Here is a 14,832-nt window from a genome sequence, read left to right as displayed (position 1 = left end):
AATATTGTGTGCCCATCCAAAAGCTTGGATTAACTGCAGCATAAGAATTGAAGTGAGACCTGAACTTCCATCTAGTAACTCAACCCCTTGAAGCGTTTGACAGAACAATTAGCTTGGGGATATTATGGAATGTTAAATATCCATCAGATTTCTTCCTCTTTGGACCAGTCTTGAACCATCATGGCTGTGAAACATGAGCCATTGCCACTCTGCATTTCCAGTGGGAAGGGGAATGCACTGAACCATTCTTTCATAATTCCACTGGCACCTCCCAGACCACTATAGGTTCCTGTGCAGTGCCTTCAGGTGACACTGTACCCTTATGAGCTACATCTGGGAGGTGGGAAGGTCCCCTCATGATCACACTCCATCCTCTCTTTATCTGTTCTGCCTGTTTCACAGGGAGACCTGCCCTTTTCAAGATCAGAGCACCACATTTTGGTGGCACTGAAAGAGTGGGAGCCCAACTCCAGTGGTGTCTCCACACCTCCTGGTCCCTTTTGCCATAGATTGCAGTGAGACCCATGCCCCCTGAATCCCTATTCTATGTGAATAAGGTCAGTTGGGTGTATGGGACAGAGTTGTTGGAACAATCTCAGTTCACTTACTAACAATTCTAATACATTCATGTGCACTTACATCATTCCCATGTTTTTCCTTTCCTCAGTAGTTCATGAAGAGATCAAGCAATAATGGAAAGAAAACATGGTCAAGGAGGGGAGTTATGAAAAGCATGTCCTTCAATTCTAGGGCAGTCACCCAAGTATGAGCAGATCCCGTGGCAGTGTCACCATCTTGACAATGTTTGGAACTGCAGCAGTTGAAGTTGAAGTATTAGCAAAAAACTGTTGACAATCCATGATGAAATACCACTGTTGGTTTGTTTACTGGCCACACTGGTGAATTATAAGGCAAGTGATGCCTCTTTTTTCCAAATCTGTCACCACCCAGTCCTCATGAGTGCTGCTCTTGGTAGGGGGCATTCCTTTACATTCATGAACTTGGAAGAGGGCAGTGGTATTGATGTTTTTATTAGGTTGGTAAGTTCTGCAGACCCTGAACTATCCCACATTCTTTCAGATTTTATTTCTATCTCTGGCAACTTTGCCTTCTGTTGTGAAACTCCGCAAAGTTCTACCTGGCAGTTTCTAGGTTTGACCATAAAGTAGGTAGAGTCCTAAAATATTTGTTTGGGCAGCACTCACAAGCACTTCAACCTTAGTCAATAACCTAAGACAAGTTTTATTTAGAGAAAGAATGTTAAGGAGATGAAACGTGCAGACTTTGTGGTAAACACCATGCTCAGACCCACGTAATGCCACAGGCATTCCTGGAAAAGTGACCGAAAAGCCGAGAGTCAGGAGTGGAGATCTGAGATCAAACAGGCAGGAAAATGTGGCTGCCTTAGCTCATGGCATAGTTCCTGCTCACAGGAGAGTGAAACTGACAGAGGGCTGCCAGGATGACCAGGAACTAGAAACATCTGACATGAGGAGAGGCTGAGAGATCTGAGTTTGTTCTGCCTTAAAAACAGGATTGCTTGTGGCATCCTTTTTCTTCTTTGAACTGCCTGGTGGAGGGAGATTCCATACTCTTCTCAGAGGTGCACAGTGGAAGGATGAGATGTTATGGACAAAAGTTGCGTGAAAGGACAGTTAGATTAGGAATTAGATCCTAAACCCCCCAACTTTTTCACTGTGAAGAGCCTCAAACTCTAGGAGAGGGTCCCAAAGAAGTGAGAGGTTTCCATCCTTGAAGTACTAAAAACTCAGCTGGATGTGGCCCAGCACAGGCAGCTCTAAGTTGGTCCTGCTTTGAGGGGTGGTTGGAGCAGAGATCTCCAGAGATTCCTTATATCTTTTTTATTCTACAGTTTTAAGATACAGGCTAAGCCTCTCCACTCCTGATCTTCTGACACCTTCCCTCAGTTCCTCCCCATTAGTAGAGCAGAGCAGAAAAGTTCTCTGGCCTTTGGGGAATAGTCCTAGAGCAGCTGAGTGTGATGTAGTACAAAAGTCTGTCAAGACAGGACCCAAGTTTCTCTCATGAGGGGTTCAAACTGGGAACACCTTGTTCAGCAGAGTTCCTTGTAGTTGGATATTTGTGTTCTTTGGACTTTCTTCGTGGTGCATTTACAAGTGGCAAAGCAGCGACTGTCTCGGGCTGCTTTAAGGAATGAGTTCTAGCAGTTTTGGGGTACTGCATGCAGCAGGTGAAGCAGTCCAAGTCTCCCAAAGGTGGGTACAAGCAAAGCAGTCACTGTTGTGCTCAGGGTGCAGTGTCCATACAGGGAAGTAGAACATGTATGGAGAAACTGAAAAGACAGACAGAAACACAGTCCATTTCTTAAATACTGCAAGGAATTTGTAGAGGTGGAAGTACATGAGGGTTAGAAAGTTATCTACAGCATGACTCGGTGGTAGCAGAGGGGCACAAGAAATAAAGAACTACTATTTTTCTTACAGCAACATCCTGCTGCCCAGCTCCATGTCCTACATTGTTGCTTAGTGCAACCTCATCTCAGAAAAACTTTTGATGTCTTGCAAGGGAAAGGCTATTGAGGAAAGAGGGTTTGCTGGAGACAGGGCTGCTTCTGGGGCAGACTGCAGGGCACAGAAACCAAATCTCTGGCCTATATAGGATGTGCTCTGCAGGGCTGGATTCAGCTCACCTTGACCACAAAGCAGAAGGGATGATACAGGCCAAGGGCTGGGAAGAGATTTAAAGATCTACACAGGTGCATATTTCACTATGCAAAGAAAATCAGCAATTGTCCATCTGCATAATCAAACACAGCACATCGAAAATGGCATGAGGTAGAGCAGCAAATGAGCTGTTGTTGGGGTTGTGGAACTCTTACCAGTGGGAGGCTCAGCACAAGGCAAGATGTTGGTCAGGTCCCATTCCCACTGGGGAAGTGCATCCTGATTCCAAGAATAGCACTGTGGATATATTTCTTGGGTAAAACAAACCCAGCCAACGTGCATCATCCAATCCTAGGCTGTTGAATAAACTAATTTCCAAGAAATGCCTGAGGAAGGAAGCCATGTGGGTAATTTCCTTTGCAAAGGGCAGTAAGTGCCTCTTACCAATCCAAGTTCCACATCTGCCATCCTGATACAAAAGGTAGAGTGGGTCAGTGAAGGCCCAAGCCAGGCTAATACAGGGCCACCTTCAGGGCCAGACTTTGGTTTTAATGAAAGAAGAGAAGCAGCTTTGGATTCCAGAGGTATTGCCAAAACCAGTGTTTTAATTTATGATATAAAAAGAAATATTAACTGGATAACAACTTACCACCACGCAGAACAGCTTGATGCTGCCCACCAACCTATTTGAAATGTCTCTGTTGTACAGGAGCATAAAACCAGTACATTTTTCAGGCTCGGCACGTGCAGATTTCCAGCACCATTTTTAATTGTGCCATTGGACTGAAAAGCCACTGAGGGCTTTTTCTCCCTAGTAGAGACAAAAAGATCCATTCCCACGGCCAGGTGAATGTGGTAGCTGTGAGCAGCTCTGGAGCTCACATGGTTAAGTGGGTGCATGTTTAGTTGTGTAGCCTAAATATCCTCTGGCACTGTCAAATGCCACTGGAAAATGCAGATGTTTGGAGCCCTGCTGTTCATGGTCAGGACTTTTCAAGGGTAACATGTGATGCATTATTGACCAGTTGATTTTATGGAGAGGTTACAGTTTGCAAGCCCTAACAGAAGTGTGCTGTAAATGATTTGATTTAAAATCCATTCTGCAGAGTGGTGCTGATGGGATTTTCATTTGCAACTGATTGTTAATTAGGCCATGCTTGATAGGCATTTCCTATTTATTTTGGCCTTGTTTGGTCAAGTGTGTGCATGTGTGTCTGAGCTACTGTTTTCCTGTAGGATCATTTGCAATCATTTCACAGGCTGCTACTGCCACAGGCTGCTGCTGGAGAAACAGTGCCCCCACCACCTGTCCTGTTTGCCCTTCACTTCTCCTGGCTGGACACCCCAGGGTCTGATAATGACACTGCACGTGCCAGCTTTCACGACTTGCTGGTGATTTCAGGGGAAGCAGAAGCCTGTAGGAGACAGAATGAGGAGTTGCTACAGGGCTGTGGGAGCAGAAGGGGGAATGGATAGTGCACCAGGGGAACACAGTAGCACTCCAAGTGTTACTGCCCCAGGGGCAATGATGGATGCTAATGGAAAGTGATCAGGAAATTTATCTAGCCCAGAGGTGCCCCTTCAGTTCACTGGGCATAAAAGTGAGTTGCTAAGGGGTTCCAGTAAGGAAGGAGTGACTATGTAAATATATAAATACTGAAATAAATACATAAAGAAAACTGGGAAATGTGAAAAAATCCTGAGGAATTGTTTGAAAATGGTTCTTTTAGGTCCAGGTTAAAGACTGCTAACAAAGGAACTTCTTTGGCATGTTTCATTTCCTTCATTGATAAGTATCTGTGAATCTCTCTAAGGTTTGTATGAATCAAATGATGGAGTGATGACTGCTCAGGCATGTATTTTGGAAGCATGATGGATTAGATGCTTTCCATGGATTCTTCCTGCTGCTGTTGGGCCTGATGTGTTCTGTGTCAATGCTAATGTTGTCTGAATGCTAACTCACCCTCTTCTTTTGTCACACTTGTCTTCCTGCAGGCATACATGCTGAAGTCATTTGAAATAAATGGCCTGCCCAAGGCGGTCCCTTTAAGTTTGCCTTACCAAGACTTCAGAAAAGATATGTGCAACTACTGGGAAAAGCCTAAGTTATCCCAGCGGATAAAGAAAGTTGATTTTTCAAATATTGTCTTGACTGCTCCTTGCAAACCTCTGGAACCTTACCTGGAAATGAATGGAAAAGAGGAGGAGGAGGAGGAAGAAGAGGAGGAAGACTATGAGGAGGAGGAAGATGAGCAGGATGAGGGGGAGGAGGAGGAGGAGGGCAATGAGATTGACATGCACAGTGATTCCAGCAGCGACCTGAGTCAGAAGAGCACGGAGCGCAGCCAGGAGTGCGCACCATCCACGCTCCTGGCTGATGACCAGAAGGGCTCCAAGGGTCGAGCATCCACTGCTGATGGGGACCTGGAGCTGGAGGAAGGCTCAAAAACATTAGTGCTGTTTTCACCAGGTGATCTGAAGAAGTCTCCAGTGGCTGCAGACTTACCTCCAGAAGTCGATCTGGGCACTCTTGCTGCACTGACACCTCAGAGCGAGCGGCCGCAGCCCATGGGGAGCCAGCTGGATGTGTCTGAGCCAGGGACCCTGTCCTCAGTCCTCAAATCAGAACCAAAGCCTCCCGTGGCAGTGGCCACAGCCTCCTCCCCGTTCACCAAAGTGGAGCGCACGTTTGTTCACATCGCTGAGAAGACCCACCTAAACGTGATGTCTTCCAGCGGGCAGCTGATGCGGCACGAGGAGTACTGCCCCCCGGGGCAGTTCGAGGAGGTCATCATCGAGGAGGAGCTGGAGGACAACCTGGTGCTGGTGGAGAACGGCAGCATTCATTCCGGGCTGGAAGGGGCAGAGACGGAGAGCTGCGCGCTTTCGGCCAATCCCGTGGAAACCACCTCAGAGACTGTGGGCGAGCAGCCGGCCCTTCCCAATGGCATGCCAAAGCTTCCCGAGGACATGGCGGAGCCCTCCGGCAAAGCGGCGCTCTCGCTGGACTTGGAAGAGCCTGACAAGGTGGCTACAAGGGAGCCTGGCCTGGAGAAGGCAGCATCAGCAACAGAGCACCTGAAGAGAGCAGAGACCCTCCTCGAGGCGCCGCAGCCGGGCCCCAGGAGGCCGCTGGGCTCCCGGTATAGAAGTCGGATACCCATTTTGTTCTCTGAGGAGGACACTGGCTCAGACCTTTCAACTTCACTCTCAGCCAAAGAAAGGCTTTATAAGAGGGCAAAGCAACCCGACCTGGCTCGCCTGGTGATGGAGAAGAGACAGAGCCGCCTCCTGCGGCTGGCCTCAGGTGCCTCCTCCTCGGCCTCCTCCAGCGACGAGCGGCGGCGAGCCTCCGAAACCCTGTCAGCCACCGGTTCCGAGGAGGACACCCACGACTCTGATGACTCCATCCCACGGAAGGGAGAGAAGAAGGCTGCGCTGCTGGGGAGAGAAGAGAGAGCCATAAGCACAAGGAGCAGAATTCCTCGTCCCATCGTGCCGGTGAAAACGCCGCTGGAGGCGGCGAGGTCGGAGAGCTCCGTGGCCGCCGCGATGGCAGGGCTGGGCAGCTCCCCACAGGATGCAGCTGCTGCCTGCAGGTAAGACCAAAATGGTGAGAAATGCAAAGAGCTGGGCCTGTTGAGGAGAGACAGCCAGGACTCTGCTCACCTTCCATGACTTCATCCTTTACTCGGCTTAAATGCATAGTCCATCCTTGTTTCCTACAGTCATTTCAGCCCACAGGTGTGTGAAATATTCACCTCTCTGTCTTCTTTTTTTGAAGCCTCTCTTTGCTTGCCCTGGCTTTGAGACCTTTCCTTTTACAAGCCCTTTCACTTGGTCTGATAATAGTAAATGCCCCCGGCGTTGAGCTCTCCGTTTGGCAGCACAGCCGTGACTTTGCAGGGAGACCTGGCCTCCTGGCCTGACTATTGCAATTAGAGCTGCAAGGGCAGCGAGGCTGCCAGCTGGGATTGCCTCCGTTGGTTTCTCTTCCATCACAGTTACCATCAGAGGCCAACTGGTGCAATCCAACTCATGCCCACATTCCCAAATTGTATCTCTTGCCTTGGAAGGGGTTGCTACATCCATTCTGCAGGTTAAGAAGAGTCCCAGATACCATGACTGCGTGTTGACTCAGAGAATGCTGGAGCATCAAGGCCAACACTTAGCAGTTAACTGCATTGAGTTACAGGATGGTGTTCAAACTGGTGCCCCACCTGGTTCACAGCATAGGTTCTGCCATCCTGGTGCTGGAGATTCCTTGTAATTGCCTGGCAACATTCACGCCAATCCTGCCAGGAGCCCAAGAGTCCCTTGCAAAATTCCCTTTCATTCTCCCTCTTCTCTCTCTTTTCTTCCTCTGCAGGCTTCAGACACAGAGACCAGCTGGAAGTGTCCCATCCGAGGGCCGAACAACACAGGTACAAAGTCGGCTTCCTTCGTCACCGAGCTCCACTTCTCTTCCTCCACGGAGCAGTTCGCAGAGGTCCAGTGGTGCATCCCCTCGGAGCCCTGTCCTTCCTTCCAGGAACCCCAGTACTTCCCCCAGAATCCAGCTGCTGCCTCGGCGGGAAAGTCCTTCTCCCTGCCGACAGCACAAACCAGGGACTGCTCCTCAGCGAGTTCCTCCTTCCCCCCGACCTCAGCCCTCAGCTCAGGCCCCGGGGCCTACAGGAGATTCCCTGCCATCTCCTGGCGTGGCCAAAAAACGACAAAGAGGAAAAACCCAGACTCAAAGTCCAGCAACCAAAGGAAAGCAGGTGTCCCTGGAAAGTAAGGCAGCTGCCAGATAATGACCTTCTTCTGCGAGCCCAGCAGACTGGGTAACTTCTGCATATAGTATACACTTGAGATGCTGCAGCACAGCCTTCCATGCTGGACCCACGAGTGTATAGCAGTAGCTGTACTTGAATGCTTCACTCACTCTCACCCCACACCGCAATCAGCTCCCACGGGCCTGGCAGCCTCTGAGCCACGGAGCCTTTTCAAGGGAGACACACCCAGCCCGCAGCTCACGCTTGCTAACGCACAGCACCCAGCCGTGACCCAGGCAGCCTGCCCAGTGCCTGACCTGTCTCCCTCCCAGGGGTTCTCCTCTCCCTTAGCAATACCAGTCCTCAACACCGACTCCAGCTGTGGAAGGAGGAGCAGAGGTGACAAGAGCAAGGCCTGCTAAAGAGGAAGGCTCCTGTCCTTCAGGCAGCTCCTTCCCTTCTCCTTGCTGGGAAACACCAGCCTTGGTCTCTGCCATCTCCCTGAGTGTTGGCTCACCTCCCGCCACCTGTGTTAGCAAGGGATTGCCACTAGCTCATTCAAGAAGGATGGATGCATCCTTGCATCCATCCTAAGAGAAGGGGTAAGGAGGAGAGGACTCTTCTCTCCTTTCCAGAGATGCCTCTACAGGTGGGAACCAGGAGACAGGCAGGTCTTGCTGGATGCTCCTACCTGCTCCAGTATGTCCCACAGAGGAGGCTGGCTGGCACTGCTTCTCAGACACTGCTGCTGTTCCAGCAGATGCCTGTGTGGTGGGTACTTAGGTGGAAGTAGGGATGTGTTGGCAACTTGCTGGGAAATCAAGAGCTCTTGCTAATTAATGTAGAAGGGAGCACACTGCAGTCACAAATACTAAACTGTGATCTGTGGACATCACATCCCCCAGCAAGGGTGGTTCCTCTCAGCCTGGGCATGGTTGGTGCCACAGACCTGCAGTCCACCAAACACAGCTCCGTTGTGAGGATGTGAATAGTCACTGGATGCCTTTAGCCTGGGTGCCTCTTGCACCGAATTCCTTGTGGTTTATTGTCACCCTCTTGGTGTTTGTGAATTTTGGCACTGTGGTTGAAAGTTCCCCTACATGGCAGGGTGGGAAATTATCATCCTGTAGTATACCCAAAACCTGCTGCTTTGCAATGAGAAGTTTGCTAGCATGCCATGGCCATGTGCATTTCTATCTGAGGGAACAGTGAGTTGAGTGGCAGAGGTGGGGTTTATGTCTTTTCCTTGGTGCTCACCTCTGCCCCACGTTGAGGATGAACAATGTGAACGTAAAAGCAAGGGCTGTGCTCTTCAAGTAATATTATCTGAGCATAAGCTAGCACTCAGCTAGAGCTAAATCAACCAACTGTTTAGCCTCCAGACTAATTAGGAAGGCTTGGAAGTGAAAGGAAGAAGGACTGGTACCTGTCTGATTTTGATGAGATCTTGAAGTAGACAAAATTCTCCCCACACCTCACAGGACAAAACACTCCAGACCCAAATACTTTGTGCTTCACACCATTGTCATGCCTAAAAGAGGCATTGCATGAGGCAGAACAAAAATACAGCTGCTGTGTACACCTATTCCTGCAGTTGCAACTACCTGCAAATTTACTATTTGCAGACAACAAAGCTTGACAGAGGAATCTGAACAGTAATAGCCTTGATTCATTTGAACATGAATGCAAACAGTCACACACTGATGGCCATCAAGTTCAAGGGATCCTGAAGCTGCTCATATCTACAGCAGTCCTGGAAAGGAGTATAAGAGCTGTGACAGAGTGTCTGGGAGAAACTCCTTGCACACCTGAACAGGGAAATGTGTAGAAACAGGAGACAGGAATTACCCCTTCATATGACAGTCTCAGTGTTGCCAACACTAAGAATTCATTTCACCCAGCTCAAAGTGTTTTCCATTGATGTGGTTCACCCTGGTGGAGTAAGCAGCACAGCTTAGTCTGAAAACATGCCCTCATCTTTGCACAGCAGCACTGGGAATTCAGAGGGAGCTCAGGCTGTGGTCTGATGGACTGAGCTGATGTTGCCATCAAAAGCAACATCCCTCCAAGTTCCAGCTGTTTTGTTGCACAGTTCCACCACAATTTCAGTGCAGCAGCCATTTGATAAACTGGCTGGAAATGCTGATCCAGCACGACACGAACTGCTCTGATTCACCAGTTTATTTTTCATCTGGTTCATTTCATCACTCTGGTTCACCATTTGGTCCCACAACAGAAGAAGGACACACAGAGACTGTCACCACTTTTTCTGGTGGCACTGTAACTTTCTGTGAGTTTGAAGTGTGGGTCAAACTAGAACCTAAGTATGCACTGCAGGTTTAGAAACTAGAAAACAGAACAAACTCAAAGACAGATTCTTTCCAGAAATATTAATCATAATGGGACTCCTATTAATTTATTGAAGGTCTATTAATTTTAGAGTGCTCAGATGGTAAGACTTGGTTGTGAAACCTTTACCAGCTGGTCCATCCAGGTCTTAATGCACATGCCAAAAATGACATTGAAAGAGCTTTGAAAGAGGACTACAGGACTATTAACAGGGTTAGCAAACCTGCCTCATCATGGGAAGCCAATAAAGCACAATCAGTGTATTTGTTCGGGAAAAAGTTTAAGGGACAGTTTTCTCTGGCCCAATGTCAGAAAGGAAGCTCCAGGGCAGGCACAAGGCTGGTTTGGACAGGGCCCTGAGCATCCTGGTCTAGTGGAAGATGTCCTTGCCCATAGCAGAAACTGGATGATCTTTAAGGTCCCTTCCAACCCAAACCATTCTATGGTTCTGTGGTCTTCCTCTGGCACATGAAAGCAGGGAAGTCAGAACAGCCAAGAGGAGCAGATGAAGAAATCAGGCAGGCTTTTCACTGTGAAGCAACCCTCCAGTGAAGTCGTTCACAGCACTGTGGGGACTTTCTTATTAAGGTTTCTGTGAAACTGAGCTGTCTTCTAAGGGGTCTATCTACCATGACCCAATCACAAGAAGCAGGCAGGATTCTGGTGACACCAAGGTATCATCTCTCTCTGTGGTGCAGCAGATTCCTGGTCCCACCAAGATACATGGCAAAGCTGGTATATACTGGAGAGCCACCTGGCAGGTCCCACAGGTTTCAGAAATCAAGGGAAAGATGGCCAGCACAGCTGGACATCAGGCACAGGTCTGTGCTGAACTGAGCAGGAGTAATAGATCTGAACAGCTCCAAACCCACTGGTTTATTATGTTTTTTTCCCCTGAAATTTTTGCTTCAGACATTTTTTTAATAATAGTTTTTCTTTTGTTCTAATCTTGCTGCAAGGAAATTAAAAATATAAGTAAATAGATATGTTGTATTCCATGTTGCAGAAATTACAGAAAAGTTTACATTGGAAGGAACCCTTGGAAATCACCTTGGCCAATTTTCGATTGAAAATTAGACCCTGGATTAGATTAGGTAGGGCTGTGTCAATATGAGTCTTCAGTGTCTCCAACAAGGAAGATTCCACCACTTCCATGATTTAGTGAATCAAAGAATGTTTGAGGCAAGATGGGACTTCTGGAGGTCATCAACAAAGCTGTTCACAGTGTTGTTTGGCAGGGCTGGGCTGAAGGGTCCATAGAGATCTGAGACCAGCATGAGTCACCTCTCCTCATGGTTGTGCTACCAGACCCCCTGCTCCTGCACAGCCCTGCTTCCCAGCTGTCCCTGGCATGAAGGGCAGCAGGAAAGTGCATCAACAGCATGGTGTGCCCCAGGTCATGTCCTCCTGGATGGGGGTGCTCCCACCCAGGGGAACAGCACACACAGAATTTCCTTTGGGTCCTCTCTTTTTCTGCTGCCCCACAGGAAAGTTGGAAGGGCGCCTGCCATAGCTGGAGCAAACAGAGGAGAACATGTCTGGGGAGAAGGAGGGATGGGGCCTGTGGTGCTAGGGAGAAGTTAGGTGGTTGAGGAACACCAGAGGTCTAGTCTGGCATCACAGGACACGGTGGGCTGTCACATCCCAGAAAGGTGGGAGAGGCAAGGCCCTGTTGCTCTCTGCTCTGAGTCTCGTGCAAGCTCTGTCAAGCTCGAGGGCACGCGGGGCTGCTCAAGCACTGCTGGGGGTGTGTTGCTGTGTCCTTGCAGGTGATTTTGCCCTTGTGTGTTTCGAGGGAAGTCCTGGGACAGGCCACCTCTGTTCCTTCATCTGTGGGCTCATCTGCATGGGTAGGGAGAGACACATCTTGCTCGTCTGTGTTGGGAGTACGAGTCCTTGGGACTGCCTGGTGTCGTGCTGAGTCCTCACTCTGCAGGGGCCTTGCCCACCAGCTGAGATGCCACCCTGGCTGGTGAGAAGGAGCCAGTGGCTGCTGGCTGGCCAGGAGCTGCCTGCAAGGAAGCATGGATACAGGGGGGATGTGCCACGTGGGGAATCTGAAAGGCAGCTCTCAGCACTAAGCCAGTGTGGCAATGGATTATATGAGCAGAGGGAGAAGAAGGACAGATGGCACCAGTCAGACTGGTACTGTGGAGAGGCTCAAACACACGGATGGATGGAGCTGGTTAACTGATTGGTCTGGTTGGCAGCACAGGCACTTCTGTTTGCCTTGGTGAAAAAGGTGTTTTGGTAGCAAATATCTCTGGGTCAGTTGTGCTTGGAATCAGTGAGAGGCAGGAGACTTTGCTTGCCCTTTTTAAAGTAAAGAATATTATAATATATATATATATTATTACGACAATATAAGTAGTGACCATTATATATAGTGACTAAAGGTTAAAAAGGATCCTGCTACCTTCAGAGAAGTCTCATCTGTGACTTCAGATGTGTGCAGGGCTGACTGCTGTGTGCAGTGAATGTGCGTGGGGGAACAGGATACCACTCTACCAAAGTGCATGTCAGCTGTGAGGCTGCACCTGCCTGAGCACAAACCAGGGCTGAAACACTCCAGCCTGGGTGGCTGACAGCTGTCCTGCTTGCCACCAGACCTGCAACAGCTGCTGGACTGACACACAGCTCTGTGGGGCATGGATCAGGATCTGGAGCATCACTGTTCCCGTGGCTGCTCCTGGCTAACACAAGCCCTGAGAGTTTGGTGGTGAAACGTTTTGATCCAAAGCAGGTTGTGTTGGGGCAAGAAAATCTTTCACATTTCTCCTTTCCCACACAGAGGTGTTTTCTCACTGTAGATCCTATGTAGGAAGAGGATCACTGATAGCCTGGGCAGCTCTAGTAGCATCTCAGTGGTGCCTCAGCACACTGCTTTCTTCTCTGTACAGTTTATTAGCCCACAACTATTCCATGTGCACTGACACCAATGCCCAACTAAGGCCTTGCCCCACACATCAGTCACCTGCAATTAAATTAATCCTGTGAGTACAGTAAAAGTCCCATTGTGGACATAATGAGTTTGGTATCAAATTAGTTTCTTCTGGCTGAACTGAAACATGCCTGTGCTCCAGCAGTGCTAGGCTGGTTTGACAAAGTCCAGGGGGACCACCTGAGAGCTTGCAAGCACCTTTGGTTCCATCTGTTTGCCAGCTATTCCTGCACTTCCACATGAGGAAAAGAGAGCTGGGGCTGCTGTTCAGGCCCTGTCCTCATGTGGCATGTGCCTGTAACTGGGCTGCTGGGTGGGAGCCCGTGGGCTCAGTGTGTGCTGGCTCCCAAGGTCCTGTGCAGAACCCCCAGTGGCTGTGCAGGTGCTGCATTCCAAGGGGCTGGGACTATGCTGGCAGTGGCAGCAGAGCCAGCTGATGTTAAGACATCCACGAGCATTGGGGTTGGTAGTTTTGCAAGGCCTGGGATTAGCTCTGCCTGCAGGCTGGGGTGAGCTGTGATCCCCAGCACAGCCAGAATCCCAGGAAATGACAGTGATTTATACACCATCACTCTCCTGTCACTTCATTCCTAATGTAGCTCCTCCAGCAAACCAGTAAATACAAATACAAATAGAGTAACTGTATGTTCCCTCCAGGTCAGTCCCCTTTTGCCTGAGGGGTTGAAGCCCTCCTGGATTCTGCAGAGCCTGAGGCAGACTTGGCCATCAACCTGTGCAGCAGGCCCTGCCCCATACAGGCCATATGCTGGGTCATAAGGAGGAACATTATCCCTTTTATTTCTGGAGCTGCAAATGGCTGGAAAGCAGGTTTAAAGTAAACACTGATGCCCTCTGTGCTGAAAGGAGCAAGGGAGCTACCAAAGCAAATCCAGAGCTGGGTTCCTTGTAGGGACCAAGATAATAATTTCTCCTGCTCCTAGCTCCTGAACCAGAGGGGCCTCAGGGGTGAGAGCTCTGCTTTGGTGAAGACACTGCAGGACTGGTGTCAGCACGGTGCTCCTCAGTGGCTACTCTGCCTCTGGCTTGGCCCATGTTGCCCTGCCTGGAGCTCAGGGAGCTCTGGCACAGGTTCCCTGGAGGAGGCTGGGGCTGATGTTTCCTCGGGAATGCACGGCACAGGCTCGGGACCGTCCCTGCGGAGGGTGGGATGAGCTCTGAAGGACGTGGGGGCACCCCCGTGTGTGAAACCAGTGTCAGCAGGACTGCTGTGCTATGGGACCTGCTGCTTCTTCTCCAGACAGGAAGTGGAGCTGGAAACACAGATAATTTTATAGATCTCCTTTTAACACGATAGCATGTGACTCTACACTCAGACGTTGTACCTGGCGCACCGACGTTTTCCTTCGCCTCTGGCACACTCTGGAGACAGGACTTCTGCTCCCTGGTACTGCCTGCCTGGAAACGTGACTGAATCCCAAGGCTAAATCTCTCTCTACATATCTTCTTTGCATTCTTTAGGAAAGCAGCTGGAGAATGTTTACACACTGCAAACAGAATGTAGGACTCCGACTGAGGAACCACAATCTGGTTCAACTGCATGGCAAATTTCTTGGCCATAAAATCTGGCATGCATCACAGAAGCCCTGTCTGTGTACAGACCCACCTGGCATTTGTCTTAATTTCAGATCACATCTTAAAAAAAATAAACAATTATGCCATTTCTTGTTCATATCAGACACAGTTGTCATTAGATTTGTTATTAAAAGGGGATTCTGGATCATGCCATTAAAAGCCTGTCTACCTTTTCATTGGTGTCTTCTCCCATTTATTGGTGTTGCAAGACATGTTCCTTCACCATGAGCCTTGTTTACACCCACACTGCAGGCAGCAGGCTCAGCCATCCACTCCCAAAACAGCACTTGTCAGGGAAAAAAGCCTGCTTTTTTAACCAACAATAAAATAAAAAAAATATGCTTTGCAAAGTCTAGATGCCACAGTTAGAGTTCCAGATTTGTAGACATGTTGGACCTGCACATTAATATGTGCAAAGAGGAGCAAAAGCAAACCAGTAACTTGGCATGGTTTGACTTTTAGTACTCTCTGACCATCTGATGTTTAAGCTGAGGACAGCTTTTACAACATTCCTTTTACCATGCTCAAGTTACCCCATGGCTATGGT

The 14,832-nt window shown here is 49.1% G+C and overlaps 1 protein-coding gene across 2 annotated transcripts in view; it reads left to right on the top strand.

Annotated features, from left to right (window-relative positions):
- Positions 1-14,444, top strand: part of TTBK1 (tau tubulin kinase 1) — a 91,490-nt gene extending 77,046 nt beyond the window's left edge. For both annotated transcript variants that reach the window (XM_059840780.1, XM_059840781.1), the window contains 2 exons: positions 4,641-6,244; positions 7,015-14,444. In XM_059840780.1, coding sequence (XP_059696763.1) covers positions 4,641-6,244; positions 7,015-7,441 — 2,031 coding nt within the window. In that variant the 3' untranslated portion in view covers positions 7,442-14,444. The remainder of the gene's footprint in view (positions 1-4,640; positions 6,245-7,014) is intronic.
- Positions 14,445-14,832: the final 388 nt, after the last annotated feature.

Source organism: Haemorhous mexicanus, chromosome 3 (genome assembly GCF_027477595.1).
Source record: "Haemorhous mexicanus isolate bHaeMex1 chromosome 3, bHaeMex1.pri, whole genome shotgun sequence".
NCBI lineage: Eukaryota > Metazoa > Chordata > Aves > Passeriformes > Fringillidae > Haemorhous > Haemorhous mexicanus.
The sequence above is the reverse complement of the archived record's forward strand: the minus strand, read 5'-3'. Positions and strand labels throughout refer to the sequence as shown.